A 21,497-nucleotide genomic window follows, 5' to 3' on the forward strand; every position below is an offset into this window, starting at 1 on the left:
TCTTGAATTTGAACTCCTTGAGAGTTCAAAGACTTTAGGTTCAGAATTGGACGTACCGAACCCTCCAGCTTTGGTACCACGAAAAGGATAGAATAGTAACCCTTGTTCCACTGATGGGGTGACCTCGAAAACCACCAATTTTCGGATAGCCTCCAGAAGAATTGTTCTGTCTGCCAGCAGAGCTGGCAAGCCTGATTTGAAGAAACAGTGAGGTGGGAGAGTTTGAAACTCCAGCCTGTACCCCCTGGACACTATATCTTGTACCCAAGGGTCCAGGCCTGACGACATCCAGACATGGCTGAAATGCCGGAGTCTTGCCCCCACCTAACCTTCCTCCAGGCTGAGCTGTCCACCGTCATGCGGTGGACTTTGGGGTACCAGAAGCAGGCTTCTGGTCTTGGGAACCTGCGGGAGCAGGCTTCTTTCCTTTAGCACGACCACCTCTGAAGAAGGTGTAAGACTGTTAGTTCTTTCTAGGCCTCGTGGGCCGAAAGGACTGTGACGTAGCAAGTGTAAAAGGCTTCTTCGTAGCCGGTGCAGCTGAGGGGAGAAAAGGAGACTTACCCGCGGTAGCCGTGGCAATTCACGCATCCGGCGCCTCCCCAGAGAGAGCCTGACCCGTATATGGTAGGCCCTCCACACTTTTCCTGGATTCCGCGTCCGCAGACCATTGGCGCAGCCAGAGACCCCTGCGAGCCGAGACGGACATGGAGGAGATCCCCGCAGCCATGGAACCCAGGTCCTTCATGGAATCTACCAGGAACCCTGCAGAATCCTGAATATTACGTAAAAATAAATCAACGTCACCTGTATCCATCGTAGTCAAGTCCTCCTGCAGAGTGATTGACCACCTGGCAATAGCTTTAGAAATCCATGTGCAAGCAATAGTAGGCCGCAGGATAGCCCCTGAAGCCGTGTGAATGGATTTTAGCGTAGCATCCACCTTGCGATCTGCCGGGTCCTTCAATGCGGTAGATTCCGGGACTGGTAAAACTACCTGTTTTGATAGCCTGGTGACAGAGGCGTCAACTATCGGCGGAGACTCCCACTTCTTTCTATCTTCCTCTGGGAAGAGAAAAGCAACCAAGACCCTCTTGGGGATCTGGAATTTTTACTCTGTATTTTCCGAGGCTTTTTCAAAGATAGCATTTAATTCCTTAGATGTTGGGAAGGTGAGGGGGGAATTTTTACTATCCGTGTAAAAGGCCTCCTCAACCTGCTCAGGAGTTGTGTCAGAAATGTGCAACACATCCCGTACGGCCTCAGTCATCAACTGCACCCCCTTAGCAAGTGATGCCGTCCCCCTCAACACATCCCCTTCACCGTCTGCATTGTCAGAATCGGTGTCCGTGTCATCCTGCATAATGTTAACAAGTGCATGTTTGTGAGAACGTATCGCAGGGGACCCTGAGGGAGCAGTATCTGACCATACCACCATAGAGGATTGCAGTACCTGAGTGGCATGCTCAGTTCCAGCAACTCTTTCAGAAATCTGAGAAATAGTCCCCCTAAGAGAGGCTAACCATTCCGGCTCTCTAGCTAGGATCTGCGCTACAACAGTGCAATCCTGATTACATGGGATGGGATCTTCCTGAGAAGATAAATCCTCTGCAGCATATGAAACAGAGTCCCTAGACATGTTTGCAAATACACACCAATCACCCCACATACACACAGGGTACTGGGCAGACAGAGTTTCCCCCCAAGAATGGCAGAGAGACACAGAGATTGGAGCCAACCCACACACAGTGCTATTATAGGTATAGGGAGACCCTAAACCAGCGCTGACTGTGTCCCTTAATAGGTGACACAGCCTTTACACAGCCTCCCCTCCCTTATACAACCCCCTGGTACCGTACAGATAGCAGGAGTTGCACTGGAGGGACTGATCTTCCACTTGCATCCGACTGCAGGCAGGAAAATGGCGCTGAAACGCCGCTGGGTCCGCTCTGAGAAGCTCCGCCCCTTTAATGGCGCTGTCTTCCCGCTCTTCTGAGATTATACTGGCCTGAGGATTTTGTGCTGGCTGAGATCCGCAGACCCAGACAGGCTTGATTTGGTCAGTGTAGGGTCAGGTGCTGGCTCAGGGCGCCCCTCACAGCGCTGCACCGCAGTACCGCTGAGCCGTCCGGGAACGCAGTTAATACAGCGCTCCTACCCTGAAGCCGCCATCTTCACACCGACACCCCGCTTGTTAGGGGGGGTCGGTGCCTCACTCGCCACACTTCAGCTCTGCAAGGGGGTGGAGGCCAGCTGCTGGGAAGAGCGTTCCCCTGTGGCGGGGCGCGATTTATCCCCTCTGGAGCTCAATGTCCAGTCAGCGGAGACAGTGGCTCAGACCCCGCAGGGCAGACACTGCTCCCCCCCCTCGGTCCCTCGTTGCAGGCAGACTGTTGCCAGCAGCCTCCTGTAAAAAAATAAACTCTAGAATAAACTTTACCAGAAAAGCTCAGTAGAGCTCTCCTAGCTGTGACCGGCTCCTCCGGGCACATTTTCTAAACTGAGTCTGGTAGGAGGGGCATAGAGGGAGGAGCCAGCCCACACTATTAAACTCTTAAAGTGCCAATGGCTCCTGGTGGACCCGTCTATACTCCATGGTACTAATTTGGACCCCAGCATCCTCTAGGACGTAAGAGAAATATACAATAAGAATTTTTTTATAAATTGTAAAGTACTTTCCATGACGGCGCTTCTTTGTGTTTTCTTCTTTCCCCTTAATAGAACTACACAGTTAATAGACAGTCTCCCCCCCCTTCTACAACCCCCTTAGTACCGCACAGGATAGCTGGAGTCGTGGAGGGTCAGCACTCCCTGTCAGCGTCTCAGAGTGTGGATCTGCAGGGAGAAATGGCGCTGGTGAGCTGCTGGGTCCGCTCTGAGGAGAAGCTCCGCCTCCAAACATAGCGCATCTTCCCGCACTTTGAATATGTATACTGGCCTGAGGTAATGGCGCTAGCAGCGTTACCGAAGTCCCTGATAGCGTGAGTGACCAGTTGTAAGAGTATTGCGCTGACCCAGGGCGCCCGTCACAGCGCCGCATCTGTACCGCTGAGCCTTCCGGAGCGCAGTGTTAGTACTGCGTTTCAACCCTGTAGCCGCCATACACACCGGCTCCCCGCTTGTCGGGTCACCGGTGACACACTCACCACCTTGATCTTCTGGCTCTGTTAGGGGGTGGCGGCATGCTGCGGGAGTGAGCGGTTGCCTCGTGGGCTAACGATCATCACCCTCAGGATCTCAGTGTCCTGTCAGCGGAAATAGTGGCCATTAACCTCAGATGGTTGGACACTGCTTTCCCCTTAAGTCCCACGAAGCAGGGAGGCTGTTCCCAGCGGTATCCGTTTGGATGGCCGACAGTCATTAGGTCGACCACTATTGGTCGACATTGCCTGGTCGACATGGACACATGGTCAACACATGAAAAGGTCGACATGCGTTTTTCACATTTTTTTTCTTTTGGGGAACTTTTCTATACTTTACGATCCACGTGGACTACGATTGGGACCGGTAATCTTGCCCGAAGCATGGCGAGCGAAGCGAGACATGCGAGGGGACGCGGTGCACTAATTGGGGTTCCCCGTCACTTTACGCAGAAAAAGACACCAAAAAAAGTAAAAATAAGAATTTACTTACCGATAATTCTATTTCTCGTAGTCCGTAGTGGATGCTGGGGACTCCGTCAGGACCATGGGGTTTAGCGGCTCCGCAGGAGACAGGGCACAATAATAAAAGCTTTAGGATCAGGTGGTGTGCACTGGCTCCTCCCCCTATGACCCTCCTCCAAGCCTCAGTTAGGATACTGTGCCCGGACGAGCGTGCATAATAAGGAAGGATATTGAATCCCGGGTAAGACTCATACCAGCCACACCAATCACACCGTACAACCTGTGATCTGAACCCAGTTAACAGTATGATAACAACGAAGGAGCCTCTGAAAAGATGGCTCACAACAAGAATAACCCGATTTTTGTAACAATAACTATGTACAAGTATTGCAGACAATCCGCACTTGGGATGGGCGCCCAGCATCCACTACGGACTACGAGAAATAGAATTATCGGTAAGTAAATTCTTATTTTCTCTAACGTCCTAAGTGGATGCTGGGGACTCCGTCAGGACCATGGGGATTATACCAAAGCTCCCAAACGGGCGGGAGAGTGCGGATGACTCTGCAGCACCGAATGAGAGAACTCCAGGTCCTCCTCAGTCAGGGTGTGCCCCTGACCAAGTAGCAGCTCGGCAAAGTTGTAAAGCCGAGACCCCTCGGGCAGCCGCCCAAGATGAGCCCACTTCCTTGTGGAATGGGCTTTTACTGATTTTGGCTGTGGCAAGCCTGCCACAGAATGTGCAAGCTGAATTGTACCACAAATCCAGCGAGCAATCGTCTGCTTAGAAGCAGGAACACCCATCTTGTTGGGTGCATACAGGCTAAACAGCGAGTCAGATTTTCTGACTCCAGTCGTCCTGGAAACATATATTTTCAGGGCCCTGACAACGTCAAGTAACTTGGAGTCCTCCAAGTCCCTAGTAGCCGCAGGTACCACAATAGGTTGGTTCATGTGAAAAACAGAAAACACCTTAAGGAGAAATTGAGGACGAGTCCTCAATTCTGCCCTGTCAGAATGAAAAATTAAGTAAGGGCTTTTATATGATAAAGCCGCCCATTCTGACACACGCCTGGCTGAAGCCAGGGCTAATAGAATCTTCACCTTCCATGTGAAATATTTTAATTCCACAGTGGTGAGTGGATCACCAATGTGACTTTAGGAAACTCAAAACAACATTGAGATCCCAAGGTGCCACTGGGGGCACAAAGGGAGGCTGTATATGCAGTACCCCTTTTACAAACGTCTGAACTTCAGGCACTGAAGCCAGTTCTTTCTGGAAGAAATTTGACAGGGTCGAAATTTGAACCTTAATGGACCCTAATTTTAGGCCCATAGACAGTCCTGTTTTCAGGAAATGTAGGAAACGACCCAGTTGGAATTCCTCTGTAGGGACCTTCGTGGCCTCACACCACGCAACATATTTTCGCCAAATGCGGTGAAAATGTTTTGCGGTTACATCCTTCCTGGCTTCGACCAGGGTAGGGATGACTTCATCTGGAATGCCCTTTCAGGATCCGGCGTTCAACTGCCATGCCGTCAAACGCAGCCGCGGTAAGTCTTGGAACAGACAAGGCCCCTGCTGGAGCAGGTCCTTTCTTAAAGGTAGAGGCCACGGTTCTTCCGTGAGCATCTCTTGAAGTTCCGGGTACCAAGTCCTTCTTGACCCATCCGGAACCACGAGTATCGTTCTTACTCATCTCCTTCTTATGATTCTCAGTACTTTTGGTATGAGATGCATAGGAGGGAACACATACCCTGACTGGTACACCCACAGTGTTACCAGAGCGTCCACCGCTATTGCCTGAGGGTCCCTTGACCTGGCGCAATATTTGTCTAGTTTTTTTTTTTTTTTTTTTTCAGGCGGGACGCCATCATGTCCACCTTTGGTTTTTCCCAACGGTTTATAATCATGTGGAAGACTTCCCGCTGAAGTCCCCACTCTCCCGGGTGGAGGTTATGCCTGCTGAGGAAGTTTGTTTCCCAGTTTTCCGCTCCCGGAATTAACACTGCTGAGAGTGTTATCACATGATTTTTCGCCCTGCGAAGAATCCTTGCAGTTTCTGCCATTTCCCTCCTGCTTCATGTGCCGCCCTGTCTGTTTACGTGGGCGACTGCCGTGATGTTGTCCCACTGGATCAATACCGGCTAACCTTGAAGCAGAGGTCTTGCTAAGCTTAGAGCCTTGTAAATTGCCCTTAGCTCCAGTATATTTATGTGGAGAGAAGTCTCCTGACTTGATCACACTCCCTGGAAATTTTTTCCTTGTGTGACTGCTCCCCAGCCACTCAGGCTGGCATCCGTGGTCACCAGGACCCAGTCCTGAATGTCGAATCTGCGGCCCTTTCATAGATGAGCACTCTGCAGCCACCGCAGAAGAAAACACCCTTGTCCTTGGAGACAGGGTTGTCCGCTGATGCATCTGAAGATGCGATCCGGACCATTTTCCCAGCAGATTCCACTGAAAGGTTCTTGCGTGAAATCTACCGAATGGGATCGCTTTGTAAGAAAACCACCATTTTTCAAAGGACCCTTGTGCAATGATGCACTGATACTTTTCCTGGTTTTAGGAGGTTCCTGACTAGCTCGGATAACTCCCTGGTCTTCTTCTCCGGGAGAAAACATCCTTTTCTGGACTGTGTCCAGAATCATTCCTAGGAACATTAGACGTGTCGTCGGAAAAAGCTGCGATTTTGGAATATTTAGAATCCACTCGTGCTGTCGTAGAACTACTTGAGATAGTGCTACTCCGACCGCCAACTGTTCTCTGGACCTTGCCCTTATCAGGAAAGCGTCCATATTTCTTTTAGGAAGAATCATCATTTCGGCCATTACCATGGTAAAGACCCGGGGTGCCGTGGACAATCCAAACGGCAGCGTCTGAACTGATAGTGACAGTTCTGTACCACGAACCTGAGATACCCTTGGTGAGAAGGGCAAAATTTGGACATGTAGGTAAGCGTCCCTGATATCCAGTGACACCATATCGTCCTGGTTCGCTATCACTGCTCTGAGTGACTCCATCTTGATTTGAACCCTTGTATGTAATTGTTCAAATCTTTTAGATCTCACCGAGCCGTTTGGCTTCAGTACCACAATATAGTGTGGAATAATACCCCTTCCCTTGTTGTAGGAGGGGTACTTTGATTATCACCTGCTGGGAATACAGCCTGTGAATTTTTTTCCAATACTGCCTCCCTGTCGGAGGGAGACGTTGGTAAAGCAGACTTCAGGAACTTGTGAGGGGAAGACGTCTCGAATTTCCAATGTACACCTGGGATACTACGTGTAGGATCCAGGAGTCCACTTGCGAGTGAGCCCACTGCGTGCTGAAACTCTTGAGATGACCCCCCACCGCACCTGAGTCCGCTTGTATGGCCCCAGCGTCATGCTGCGGACTTGGCAGAAGCTGTGGAGGACTTCTGTTCCTGGGAATGGGCTGCCTGCTGCAGTCTTCTTCCCTTTCCTCTAACCCTGGGCAGATATGACTGGCCTTTTGCCCGCCTGCCTTTATGGGTACGAAAGGACTGAGACTGAAAAGACTGTGTCCTTTTCTGCTGAGATGTGACTTGGGGTAACAAAAGTGGATTTTCCAGCTGTTGCCATGGCCACCAGGTCCGATGGACCGCCCCTTTATACGGCAATACTTCCATGTGCCGTCTGGAATCTGCATCACCTGACCACTGTCGTGTCTATAAACATCGTCTGGCAGATATGGACATCACATCTACTCTTGATGCCAGAATGCAAATATCCCTCTGCGCATCTCGCATATATAGAAATGCATCCTTAAAATGCTCTATAGTCAATAAAATATTGTTCCTGTCAAGGGTATCAATATTTTCAGTCAGGAAATCCGACCAAGCCCCCCCAGCGCTGCACATCCAGGCTGAGGCGATTGCTGGTCGTAGTATAACACCAGTATGTGTGTATATACTTTTTAGGATATTTTTCAGCTTCCTATCAGCTGGCTCTTTGAGGGCGGCCGTATCTGGAGACGGTAACGCCACTTGTTTTTATAAGCGTGTGAGCGCCTTATCCACCCTAAGGTGTGTTTCCCAACTCGCCCTCACTTCTGGCGGGAAAAGGTATACCTCCAATAATTTTCTATCGGAGGAAACCCACGTATCATCACACACTTTAATTTATCTGATTCAGGAAAAACTACAAGTAGATTATTCCCACCCTACATAATACCCTTATTTGTGGTACTTGTAGTATCAGAAATATGTAACACCTCCTTCATTGCCCTTAACATGTAACGTGTGGCCCTAAAGGAAAATACGTTTGTTTCTTCACCGTCGACACTGAAGTCAGTGTCCGTGTCTGTGTCTGTGTCGACCAACTGAGGTAAATGGGCGTTTTTACAAGCCCCTGACGGTGTCTGAGACGCCTGGACAGGTACTAATTTGTTTGCCGGCCGTCTCATGTCGTCAACCGACCTTGCATCGTGTTGACATTATCACGTAATTCCTAAATAAGCCATCCATTCCGGTGTCGACTCCCTAGAGAGTGACATCACCAATACAGGCAATTTGCTCCGCCTCCTCACCAACATCGTCCTCCTACATGTCGACACACACGTACCGACACACAGCACACACACAGGGAATGCTCTGATAGAGGACAGGACCCCACTAGCCCTTTGGGGAGACAGAGGGAGAGTTTGCCAGCACACACCAAAAACGCTATAATTATACAGGGACAACCCCTTATACAAGTGTTTTCCCTTATAGCATTTTCACATATGTAATCATATCGCCAAATAAGTGCCCCCCCTCTCTGTTTTAACCCTGTTTCTGTAGTGCAGTGCAGGGGAGAGCCTGGGAGCCTTCCTCACAGCAGAGCTGAGCAGGAAAATGGCGCCGTGTGCTGAGGAGAATAGGCCCCGCCCCCTAAAACGGCGGGCTCTTCTCCCGGAGTTTGTGAGATCTGGCAGGGGTTAAATACATCCATATAGCCTCAAGGGCTATATGTGATGTATTTTAGCCATAAAAAAGGTATAATACATTGCTGCCCAGGGCGCCCCCCCCAGCGCCCTGCACCCTCAGTGACCGCTGGTATGAAGTGTGCTGACAACAATGGCGCACAGCTGCAGTGCTGTGCGCTACCTTATGAAGACTGAAAGTCTTCTGCCGCCTGTTTCTGGACCTCTGGACCTCTTCAACTTCGGCATCTGCAAGGGGGGTCGGCGGCACGGCTCCGGGACGAACCCCAGGGTGAGACCTGTGTTCCGACTCCCTCTGGAGCTAATGGTGTCCAGTAGCCTAAGAAGCAAATCCATCCTGCACGCAGGTGAGTTTACTTCTCTCCCCTAAGTCCCTCGTAGCAGTGAGCCTGTTGCCAGCAGGACTCACTGAAAATAAAAAACCTAACTTAAACTTTTATTCTAAGCAGCTCAGGAGAGCCACCTAGATTGCACCCTTCTCGGCCGGGCACAAAGATCTAACTGAGGCTTGGAGGAGGGTCATAGGGGGAGGAGCCAGTGCACACCACCTGATCCTAAAGCTTTTATTATTGTGCCCTGTCTCCTGCGGAGCCGCTAAACCCCATGGTCCTGACGGAGTCCCCAGCATCCACTTAGGACGTTAGAGAAAAACCTCATGTTGACCTTTTCATGCGTCGACCTTTCATGTGTCGACCATTTTCATGTGTCAACCATGCCAATGTTGACCAATAGTGGTCGGCCATAACATGGTTGACCATTCATACCGGAACCAGCATTCTTGTGCCTAATTACTCTTAAAAAAAAATAAAACCAAAGAAGCTCTAGGAGCTCCCCTAGCTGTGACTGGCTCCTCCGGGCACATTTTCTAAACTGAGTCTGGTAGGAGGGGCATAGAGCGAGGAGCTAGCCCACACTATTAAAGTCTTAAAGTGCCCATGGCTCCTGGTGGACCCGTCTATATCCCATGGTACTAATATGGACCCCAGCATCCTTTAGGATGTAAGAGAAAATTGAATACTGCCCATGGACTCAGACTTACCCTACTACCCCGTTTACATGTGGACACGCCGCCTCCTTTACCAGAGACCACGCCCCTCACCTGTACCGATTTTTAGGTGGCGTCTAGTTTCTCTTCGTGCTAAGGAACTTTCCCATAAGCCCCTGGGTCCATGTCACAATCTATTTGGAATAGTAAAGTGTGGCGAGCAAATCGGAGCGGAGCGAGACACCGAGCCCGATGCGTGGCGAGCGTCCAATACTGCATAGACAAAAAACCAACCCCCAAACGAACGGAGAACGAAGCAGACATTTAGGAGCTGTAAGGGCGGAAGTTCTCTCCTGCCCTCTCGTTTTGTCACGTCCAGGTCCTTAGCACGAAGAGAACATAGACACAACCCCGATTTTTAGCAGAGAAAAAGGAGGATATGCATACTATCCCATTAAACCGAAACGGTCATGGATTACACAGGTTCTATGGCTGACTACAACCAGGCGAAATGCATGCTTGAAGTCAACCAGCCACAGAACCTGTGTAATTCATAAGTGTTCCAGTTTAAAAGGATATGATAAGCATCTCTATAGCATACCTCCCAACATGACCCTCTCCAGGAGGGACACAATGCTCTGCTTCTGGATTTTTTCTCAATGAATGATTATCTGCACCTGTGTTGAACAGGTTAATGGATAAGAAAGGTGTTTCAGCACAGGTGATGGCAATCATAAATTAAGAGAAAAGTCCAGGAGCATTCTGTCCCTCCTGGAGAGAGTCATGTTGGGAGGTATGCTATAGGAATATGGAAATTTTATAAAAATAATTGGTAAATATAAATTTAGCGTAAGGTTAAATATAAGGACTGTAATAGTAAAACTCACATACTTTTGTTTCTTGTGCGGTTTACGAAATTACTGCATACGTTGTTTACGTCAAAGCAGCAATATTGGCAATACCCTAATCAAAGATGGTCGACTTGGCTCATGCGCACGCGCCGTAACTATGTGCCGTTTCTTGGCTCTGCGCTTGCGCATTGCTCCCGCTGAAGCCGCTTTCCCTGCTTGGGCGGAGTGGAAACGTGGCAGAAGCTGAGAAGCCGGACTCCTCCCGTGGGCGAGAGATCCGACATCATTTCCGGTAGGAACTGGAGACGACGCTGTTTGGAAGCGGACAGGGAAGTGAGAGAAGGAGCCGGAACGGGAGGAGGTGAGTTGTGCTATAGGATCCGAGGCCCTGGGAGCCTGTGGCTGTTGTGATCGGGACACCAAGCTCCCTTGTCTGTGAGGCTGGCAGCTTATCTTGGTCCGTATCCAGTGGGGTGTCCGTACCCTAAGCCGCCACTCCTACCGACAGAAGGCCGTGCCGAACGCTCAGGCCTACGGTGACATGTGCCCCCTGTGTGTACCTGCAGTGACGTGCCCCCTGTGTGTACCTGCAGTGACGTGCCCCCTGTGTGTACCTGCAGTGACGTGCCCCCTGTGTGTACCTGCAGTGACGTGCCCCCTGTGTGTACCTGCAGTGACGTGACCCTGCATATACCTGCACTGGCGCAGTGACCCTGCGCTGGCGCAGTGTCCCTGCGTATACCTGCGCTGGCGCAGTGTCCCTGCGTATACCCGCGCTGGCGCAGTGTCCCTGCGCACCCCCGCGCTGGCGCAGTGTCCCTGCGCACCCCCGCGCTGGCGCAGTGTCCCTGCGCACCCCCGCGCTGGCGCAGTGTCCCTGCGCACCCCCGCGCTGGCGCAGCCCGTACTCTAATGTGACAGCGCATTGAAATACGCGCGCTATAAATATATACGTGTGGAGATAGTTATAATAAATATTTATATACCCGCGCTGGCGCAGTGTCCCTGCGTATACCCGCGCTGGCGCAGTGTCCCTGCGCACCCCCGCGCTGGCGCAGTGTCCCTGCGCACCCCCGCGCTGGCGCAGTGTCCCTGCGCACCCCCGCGCTGGCGCAGTGTCCCTGCGCACCCCCACGCTGGCGCAGTGTCCCTGCGCACCCCCGCGCTGGCGCAGCCCGTACTCTAATGTGACAGCGCATTGAAATACGCGCGCTATAAATATATACGTGTGGAGATAGTTATAATATATATATATATATATATATATATATATATTTATTTATTTATTTTTTTTGACAGTGCTAAGACCTATATGCCAAAAGTGACAGCACCCTGACATACACACTATATACATTTAAAGACAGCTATGTCATGGTGCAGACCTGCTTTGTTATATTTCCATTTATTGGTTGTGCATCCATCTCACGAGCTGATGGTGGCCTGTAAATGGATGCTCTGAAAGTTACTCTGACCAGAAGTAATTTCTTTGGCAAACAGAACAAAGTGTCCCTTTTATTTCTGTCACTTTGGAGACCTCATACTTATGTCTCTTTGTACATCGTTTCCGCTGTCGTATGTTTTTCTGTAAAGTTATGAGGTGCTCTATTGTGAATAATTATCAAGCAAAGGAGTCAAATTAGGTGCAAGTTCCCATTATCTCTGTGAATTCGCATTGCAAATTCATCTCGCAATCCAATTAGCATCTCGTATTGAACCAGTCGGAGTAAACTCCTATTTTTCTGTTTGCACCTCACTGAGGGTGAGAGATGGTAGGGAAGATCCATATATTAAGGTTAAAATGTCAGGACACCATGCAGAACACTTTGGACATTCTATAATGACTAATTAGGTAATTGGAAGATTCCACTTATCTGTCTGTCTGTGAATTAACTTTTGTATGCAGTAAACATAATAACAAACCTGGTGTGAGCAGACAATGGTCTGTGCTTCTAGACTTTGTTTAGCTTCTTTACAGTGCATTGCTGGCAGTCTAGTGACAGGCTGCATTATTCAGAAACTAAAGTCTCATTGTCCAAGCCCTAATACATTTCAGCTGAAGGACTTGTTTTTTTTTCTCTATGTATTGATAAACATGTATGCAGACTTTGTGTCTATATATATATATATATATATATATATATATCTATCTATCTTGAAACAGTTACATGTTTAATATGGAAAAACATGAAACTGTTTAGAGAGCAGTTGCAAATCACTAACTTTTTTTTTTTTTCAACATTAAATCTTTATTTAGATTATATAGGGTAGATAAAGGGGGAGGGACAGGACATCCAAAAGCATCAAGTAAATACATTAAATTGTTTAAGTGAGGCAATTGACATCCTCTGTCGGGGTTTCGTTCAAATTAAAAGGAGGGCTCTGGGGAACATGATGTGGAGAGGGGGCACCTTTGCCTTCTGTAATGTACAAGTACCACAGTAGCTACTTCATAATAGGAGAGGAGAGACCAGAAGAATATATTGCCTCCCTAGTCTCCATTTCAAAGTGCAATTGGGTTTTGGAGATTACTTTCTGAAAAGGGGGGTGAGGGGGGTGAAAGGGGATTTCCAGTGTTGACCAATGATGGTGGCTCTAGCAGATCTCAAAATATGACCTAAAACATAGCGGGAGGGTTGCAAATCACTAACTTTGAGTATCTGACATATGTGGTTATTCAGCTTCAGCTGATAATCAGGACACTGCACATGACCTGTTCTGCGCATGTGCAAGGACAACATCGCGACATGCAGTTTCATTGGCCTCGCAAGGCCTCCTGTGACGACCAGCATGAGTTAACTGAGGCTTATTTAGCTGTCAGTCTGCTGAGAACATCGTGACTGGTCATGATGTTGATCCCAGGATGCGATGCGGTTGCAGCAATGGTGTCGCAAATGCAGCAAGGAGCTGTTTACCACCTCCTACTGTATTTTATTTTTAGCAATTACATTTGCAAAGCTGACTGCGTGCACATAGTGGCTAAACATCCCTGGGAGCATGTGCATAGCAAGCCTTTTTAAGAAGTAATAGAATAGTTTGTAGGATTTCATAGAGAATTTATAAGGATTAAATGGGAAACTGTGTTGTAATAACAGGTGTGAAAATGACGCGAGGAGCGAGTGTGAACTAACCTACGTGACTACATGTGTCAGCTTACTGGAAAAGTTGTTACACATTAAGAACAATATTCTTGACTAATATATGATACCTTTTAAACACTATATAATTCAGTTTGTATTTGTATTGTCCATGTTGAGCTGTATTAGAGGTATTAGGTTTTAGCTTTACATTTTCAGAATGTCTCTATAAAGTGACTCTCATTGGGGTGGTGCTATAGCTATTTTATAGTGATACAGTATGAAACAAAAATCAGCATTAAATGTTTGAGTGTGCTCTGTTGCGGCATATCACCCGTCACTTTCAGTTATATGCAAATATTTATTTGGGCGCCCATTGTTTTTCACGGTTGGTATGGCCAAAAGCACAGAGTTTGGCTGCGTAAATCGGTTAAACCTGTCAAAAGTATTGGGCACAACGAGACAAATGTGCGAAAAGCCAGATTCCCCCCCCCCCCCCATTTCTGCCTGCCACCTCAGGAGGGGTTTGCAGAATTAATGGGCACTAACGGTATGCACGCACGATCAAAGCAACAATTGAATTGCTCCGTGGGGGGCAGACAGCCCAAAAAACAATTGAATTCTGAAACCACAAAGCGTTATTACCTTGTTATAATCATAATGTTGAAATAGAGAAAATTAAATTAATGGTGAATATGCAACTTCAATAATAAGAATTGATTTAATGTAGTAAAAAGAATGCTTTTAACAGTATGACCATTATATGATATATTATGTTAATCTGCCATCTAACACCATTGTTTGTATTTCTGTGTGCGTTTAGGACCAGTCTGGGGATGCACACAAGATGAACGTAAACCAGCAACCTCCTTTAGCTACACCGTACATGCAGCCCCAACCTGGAGGGTACCATCAGCCAGTCTATGGGGGACAGCCAATGCCAGGGGGCCCTCAGTATCCTGGGTATAATGGACCTGTACAAGGTTATCCACAACATGTCACATCACAAGGTATTACAGTTCAAATGGGATTTGTAGTACATCTTGTTTTTTGTTCTGTGGAAGAATAGTAGCCTGAAGAGCACTTCTACTTACATTGTTATGTCGTTTTATTAGGGAAATAATTGCAGAAAATGAATTTATCCATTGCAGAGGGACTAGTGTTAGTTATAATCCTGAAAAGCCTTGTAAGGCATTTAATGGCACCCTGACCCCATTCTGAGTCTACTTTGCTCTTAGCATGACTTATGACCTGTGACCATGGTAGATCTAAAAATCTTATAACCCCTTACATGGGATGATTGTTATATATGCATTGTAGTTTGTCTTCACAAAACAACATTGTCAAGATTATTAGACTGTTTGTTGCATACAATTCTGCAAAACAATATTTAGACAATCAGAAAACAATATACTCTTGAATACTGTGTTAGTGCTAGCATCACACTGGGATATTCTTGTTGTCATTTAAACAAAAATAAAAGCTAGGCTACAAAATGCCAAATAATAAAATGTCAATATTTTTCAAGTCCAATTATATCAAGTGAGAGTCTGTCCCAGGACTTTATGCATTGTCTCTCCTGCCTGGTTAGATTCTTTGCTACGGACATGGAAAACAGGATTACCGCTGCACATAAGGGATCACTGCTCAGCCTGTAACATAGACGGGTTTATTGTGGTAGTTGGTGCGCTCCATGACACGGTAGCCTTAATCAGCCTCCGCTAATAGACTACACATAGTGGAGATCTTTATCAGTGACCCTGAACTGGTACTTTCTTCTGATCTCTGGGCCTCAATGTCTTCAGACACTGATGTCTCTCTTGGCTTGGCTATCACATCACTAACATAGGCCCTCTGGAAACTGAAATGCCCAGACCGCATCACGCAGGAATCCCTCTTGTGTATCCTGATCCAGTGCTATATGACTGGGCTGGTTTTCCACATCAGTTGGAGCTAGGTTTAGCTTTCCCTTATTCATTTGAAACTCTTCACCTCCCCACTAGTGACCATGCTAAGCCTGGGAGTAAGTCCTTTCAGACAGTAGGGAAAAGAATTGGGAGGTTCATTTTTGGGGGTGGTCTTCAGTATGCCGGCTGTCGGGATCCCGGCGCCGGAATCCCGACAGCCGGCATACCGACACTTATTCTCCCTCGTGGGGGTCCACGACCCCCCTGGAGGGAGAATAAAATAGCGTACCGTGCCTGCAGCGTGGCGAGCGCAGCGAGCCCGCAAGGGGCTCATTTGCGCTCGCCACACTGTCGGTAAGCCGGCTCCCGGGGGCCGGTATGCTGCTCGCCGGGAGCCCGACCGCCGACAGACCGTACTACACCCCATTTTTGGTGTGGGTTCATTGTAACATGGCCTTCACCCTTTCATGGCATCCAGACGCTTACTTAAATAAGTTAATAAATTTAACAAAAAAATAAAACAAAACTCTACTTATACACATGAGGTCTTAACTGTCATTACTAGTAACATATTTGTTGAGGTTGAAAAAAGACAGTTGTCCATAGGGAGCTGTGCGATGCGCTGTCTGCCAGCTCAGACGCGCAAAGCCAATCAGGAGAGTGCCACGAAGTGGCGCTTCCTGATTGGCTGAAGGGACCTTCTGTGACAGGAGTCACGGGAGGTCTCTGCATTCGGGGAAAGGGGTCCCATGTGTAAACATGGGACCCCTTTCAGTCCGTCTGGTTCGGGTAAATGCGTTTTTTTGTTTTGCCAAGTTCGTGGATTACAATAAAAGAACCGGACACTGGATCAGGTGAGTATAATTTTATTTTCAGGTACCCCGGACGTCGACATTGGAGACGTGGCCAGAGTCGGCGTGTCAACATAGGTAAGTATGTGTGTCGGCATGTATGTAATAAAGTTATACTTTCACGGTGTCTGTGTCCTGTTTTTATTTGGGTATTTTTTTTTGCAGTAGAACTACAGGTACCAGCGGGCCCGTTTCCCCCCCGCCTGCTGGTACTTGTGGTTCTCCAAGTACCGGCTTGCGGGTGAGGCTTGCTGGGACTTGTAGTTCTTCTGCAAAAAAACAATATTCTTACATTTTCAACAAGGCTATCAGCCTCCCATCCGCAGCCCTTGGATGGGGGGGACAGCCTCGGGCTTCACCCTTGGGTGGCTGGGGGGGGGGACCCCTTGATTGAAGGGGTCCCCACTCCTCCAGGGTACCCGGCCAGGGGTGACTAGTTGGGTATTTAATGCCACGGCCGCAGGGCGCTGTATAAAAGTGACCCCCGGCTGTGGCATTATCTGTCCAGCTAGTGGAGCCCGGTGCTGGTACAAAAAATACGGGGGACCCCTACTCTTTTTGTCCCCCGTATTTTTTGCACCAGGACCAGGCGCAGAGCTCGGTGCTGGTTGCTAAAATACGGGGGATCCCCTGTCATTTTTCCCCCCGTATTTTGGCAACCAGGACCGGCTCAAAGAGCCCGAGGCTAGTTATGCTTAGGAGGGGGGACCCCACGCAAATTTTTTTCGAGTTTTTTACCGTTTTGTAAACCTTTTTAAAAATCTAATCAAAATCCGTCAAATCGTCCGTTTTTCGACAGCGGGACTGTCGAATTCGTTTTTTATTGAATATGTCGAATTCCGGCACCCACCTGCCGGAATTCGATGGTCGAATTGTGTCGAATTTAAAAACGGGCGAAAAAGTGACGCTATTCGCCCGGAATTGCATATACCCCTAAGCCTTTAATCAATTTTGTAGCTCTTTTCTGAACCTTTTCTAGTTCTATGTCTTTTTTTGTAGTGAGAATCCCAGAACTCTACACAGTATTCTAGATGTGGCCGTACCAATGATTTATACAGTGGCAGGATTACACTTCCACTTCTTGTCTCTATTACCCGTTTTAAGCATGCCAATACCTTAATGGCCTTTACTGCTGCTAAGTATACTGTCAATGATCACCCCCAAATCCTTCTACATTACTGATTTTCCAAGGATTATGCCATTTAATTTATAGATTGCATGCTTGTTTTTGATCCCAAAGTGCATAACTATATATCTCTCTATATGAAACCTCCTACTCCACTTAGTTGCCCAAACCTCCGGTTTACTTAAGTCGATTTGAAGAGAGTCAACATCCTGATCTGATTTAATTATCTTACATAGTTTAGTGTCATCTGCAAAAATGGACACTCTCAAGACCATCGCCTATGTCATTTATAAATGTTACACAGAAGAGGCCCTAGTACAGACCCTTGAGGCACACCACTTAATACTTTAGTCCAGCTTGGAAATGTTCCATTGACTACCTCTTGCTGTAGTGAACAGAGAATGGCAGTATCTGGGTGATTGTACCCTTTATTATGTTTGAGCAGTGATCATTTATTGCCATAAATTCCACCACTTTCATAGGCTATGCTTTCTTCCCAATCTTAATTATACTTTAAAATGCCTCCCCAAAATATATTTACAACTGTCTTTCCATGGCATGCAGGCATCATCACCTTATGTTTGTGTAGCCTATTTTTTTCTTAAATGACAAACACTTATGATGTGAATTGAGCAAAACATTTACCATATGAGGTATCTAATACACTTATTCTTGAAGCCTTGAATTTTTTTTTCCCTATATTAAATCTGACTTCTGTCTTCTTATTTGTATTCCTAGGTTTCTCCTCTAATTCAGGATTCCCTCAGAAAGGGTCTCCTGATTCTTTCACCTCTGGCTCTTCTTCTCCTGTTACCTCTCATTATATAGGTAAATGTCATGTATTGTATAACTAGGTAATGTTCTTCAAGATACTGGCAGTGTTTGTTTTAGAATTAATAGAAAATGATCACATTGAGCATTGGTGTCCACTTCTGAACTAGGAAAGGCAAGTACGCCATAGAGCTGGACTACTAAATTGTATAATTTATAATTATAATATAATTATAATATAATAATTAATATAATTATAATATATAATTAAATAATAATTAATATAATTATAATATAATTATAATTGTATAATTTAGCCACACTAAATTGTTGAACCATGCAGCTATGTGGTGTATTTTTCACAAAAATCTCTTTTGCAGCCTGATTGGTTCTGTGTGTTCCTCTACTGTGATTCGAAGCAATCAAGAAGTGTTTTCGTAGTAATGCTTCTAAGAGCAAGGGTTAATCACTAAACTCCGTAGGGATCTCTCTTGTTATTAAGTCTGTTGCCTCTTGTGAAGATCATTTTAGTTATTATACTGTATACCTATTTATATTGCATTTCTCAGGTCCTGTGAGACCTCCACCCACATCAGGAGCCCCGACTGTACCAGGAACATCTCTTCCTCCAGAGCAGCTGCAGTACAGTCATTATGGCCAAGGTGACATACAGAATGGACCAGCACCACTCAATACCCAGATGCAGAGGTATGCAGACCTCTTTATAATGCATACATAATGTCAGTATTGGAACATGAACAAGTTGACTTGTGCAAAGTTAATCACAATCTTTGTTATTGAATTTTTTTTATTTTTTTTTAAACAATGTGTTCATCAAAAAGACCTTTTTTCTGTGTATAACATCTAGCACAAAAGTAAAAATGTACCTAATTTATCAGTGCTAAACATTTTGGTCCTTTATCTTACTCTGGATTGCTCAGTATGCCCCGTACGTGATTTTGATCTAGCATATATTATATATATATATATATATATATATATATATATATATATATATATATATATATATATATATATATATATATATATATATATATATATATATATAAGCTGTATTGAGATGTCACATATTTGATCTTAAAAAGGTGTCACCAAAGACAGCGCTTTAGGTTGGAAGTTAATCTTCCTTGACACCTGGCTATTGCCGTCATCAGAAATTTATTGGCATCATTAAAGAACTTGGCACCTAGCCTCAAGGTTTTGGTGATAGAATGAAAAAAAAAAAAAAAAGCAGCCTAATATTTGTTTTATTTATCTTCCTTTCACAGACCACCAGTGTCCCAACCTTACATGCAAACGGCAACTGTTCCGCAGACAGCTAACTTTCAGCAATACCCTCCATCATCAGCCAGTACCCAGCAACTAAGTAACCAAATGGTTAGGATGCATATTGGTGGCGGTGCTACGTCGGCTCCAATGCAGACATCGCAAGGTTTTGGTAAGAATACCAATGGCATTTTTTTTTTTTTTTTTTTTACTGTAGTTTAAGATGTTCCATTTTGCTAGCCATCCTATTAGAATGTATTAATACTTCTGTTTTATTTTTGGGCATTACGTACCATAAAATTAGGATTTTTCTATAATCCCGGATTTCTTTGGATTACATTATTATTATTATTATTATTATTATTATTATTAGCATTATTAGCATTTATTTTATAGAGTACCACAAAGTTACCTAGCACTTTACAAATGATAGACATAGGGAAACTGCTGTCTTGTCGAAAAGACTGCAGTTTTCGACTTTTTCAGGTCAGAAGGGGTTCCGACCTATTCAGTCCCCAGCATTTTTATTCGGCAAGTCGGGGAATTCGATTCGGTATAGCTGCCGATTCAGGTACTTCTGAGGGAAACGGGGCCAAATTCGACAGATTTTGGCCCCGTTTCCGACCATCTCATTTCGACTTAAAAAAAAAAAAGTCGAACTGAGATGAGGGACCTTAGAGGGGGGAGAGTCGCGGGCAGACAGGGGACAGCAGCGACACAGCACTGCAGGAGGATGTGTCATAGCCGCCACTTGCTGGAGCCGGGTGGACGCTGCCGTGAGATCTGGTGGCTGTGACACATCCTCTGGCGCTGCTCTCCCCGTCTCACTTCCACTTCCGACCTAAAAAAGTCAAAAACTGCCGTCTTTTCGACAGACGGCAGCTTACGACTTCAATTGAATATACCCCATAGTAACAAAATAACATGGTAATTGGAGAACCTATGAAATAAAATGTAAAATCATAATTACCTGTATATATGTGATTGTGTAGTTAAATAGGTGAGTTATAGGAGGGATGCCCCTGCTTGCGAGAGCTTACATTCTGAAGGAGGTGGGGGCAATGGTGATACTAGAGATATGCAAATTAGGTACGTGATTTTGCAACATGTTTATGGAAAACTTGGTGACCACTTGTTTTCTCATAGGTTCTCAGAGTTCCCATCCACCATCCTCTGGAAATTTTCCTGCCTCAGGATCAGGTGCTTACACACCCTATTCCAGTAATCAAGGTCTCACTGCTATGAATTTGTCACAAGGAATGCCTCCCACCAGCTTGCCACAAGCTCAAGCGCCTCCAAATCAGCATTTTACTGGACCACAAGGGTTTCCTCCTCAAACCGGTACACCAGCTTCAAACTATCCCCCTTCTATTTCTGGTGGACCCCCACCCACATCAATGCAAGGTCCCACAATACCAGGACAGTCTCCATCTGGACCCCCATTATCTCAACCAAATCATGTACCACCAACTCAATCCCAACCAGGTCTTTCTGGTGTTCTGTCAGGTCCCCCTATGTCAGGTCCTCCAATGACCGGTCCTCCAGGACCACCTCCTTCAATGCAACCAGGTCAGGGAGGATTTCCTCTTCAGCAGAATGGTGAGTTATTGCAGAAATGTGCATTTATACATGGTTATATATTGCTGTGTACTGGTTTATTATAATTAGTGCATGTACAATATGCCTCCCAATACAGAAGCTATTCTATATACATGTAGAGGTGGAGTGAAATATAATTGCCAAACTGGGTGCTAGGCGTGCGATCTATTGCTTTGTTAACACATACGTTGTTCTCTCATACCCTATGTTTCAGTTCACATACCTTATTTGTAAAACATCATTTCTCTAACGTCCTAAGTGGATGCTGGGGACTCCGTCAGGACCATGGGGAATAGCGGCTCCGCAGGAGACAGGGCACAAAAATAAAGCTTTAGGATTAGGTGGTGTGTACTGGCTCCTCCCCCTATGACCCTCCTCCAAGCCTCAGTTAGGTTTTTGTGCCCGTCCGAGCAGGGTGCAATCTAGGTGGCTCTCCTAAAGAGCTGCTTAGAAAAAGTTTTTTAGGTTTTTTATTTTTCAGTGAGTCCTGCTG

At 46.4% G+C, this 21,497-nt stretch overlaps 1 protein-coding gene and 1 long non-coding RNA gene across 8 annotated transcripts in view; one reads left to right on the forward strand and one right to left on the reverse strand.

Annotated features, from left to right (window-relative positions):
- LOC135056335 (uncharacterized) overlaps positions 1-10,664 on the reverse strand; it is a 107,398-nt gene extending 96,734 nt beyond the window's left edge. The window contains exon 1 of the long non-coding RNA XR_010243950.1: positions 10,430-10,664. This is a non-coding gene — a long non-coding RNA (uncharacterized LOC135056335). The remainder of the gene's footprint in view (positions 1-10,429) is intronic.
- Positions 1-21,497, forward strand: part of SEC24C (SEC24 homolog C, COPII coat complex component) — a 275,660-nt gene that overhangs the window by 149,628 nt on the left and 104,535 nt on the right. For 2 of the 7 annotated variants that reach the window (XM_063961334.1, XM_063961337.1), the window contains exons 1-6: positions 10,581-10,750; positions 14,287-14,473; positions 18,086-18,175; positions 18,688-18,826; positions 19,408-19,577; positions 20,552-21,004. In XM_063961334.1, the coding sequence (XP_063817404.1) occupies positions 14,311-14,473; positions 18,086-18,175; positions 18,688-18,826; positions 19,408-19,577; positions 20,552-21,004 (1,015 nt within the window). In that variant the 5' untranslated portion in view covers positions 10,581-10,750; positions 14,287-14,310. Of the gene's footprint in view, positions 1-10,580; positions 10,751-10,826; positions 10,942-14,286; positions 14,474-18,085; positions 18,176-18,687; positions 18,827-19,407; positions 19,578-20,551; positions 21,005-21,497 lie in introns of those variants that run through there. The other 5 variants (XM_063961338.1, XM_063961336.1, XM_063961335.1 and 2 more) reach the window with 5 other exon arrangements.

This window comes from Pseudophryne corroboree, chromosome 3 (genome assembly GCF_028390025.1).
Source record: "Pseudophryne corroboree isolate aPseCor3 chromosome 3, aPseCor3.hap2, whole genome shotgun sequence".
NCBI lineage: Eukaryota > Metazoa > Chordata > Amphibia > Anura > Myobatrachidae > Pseudophryne > Pseudophryne corroboree.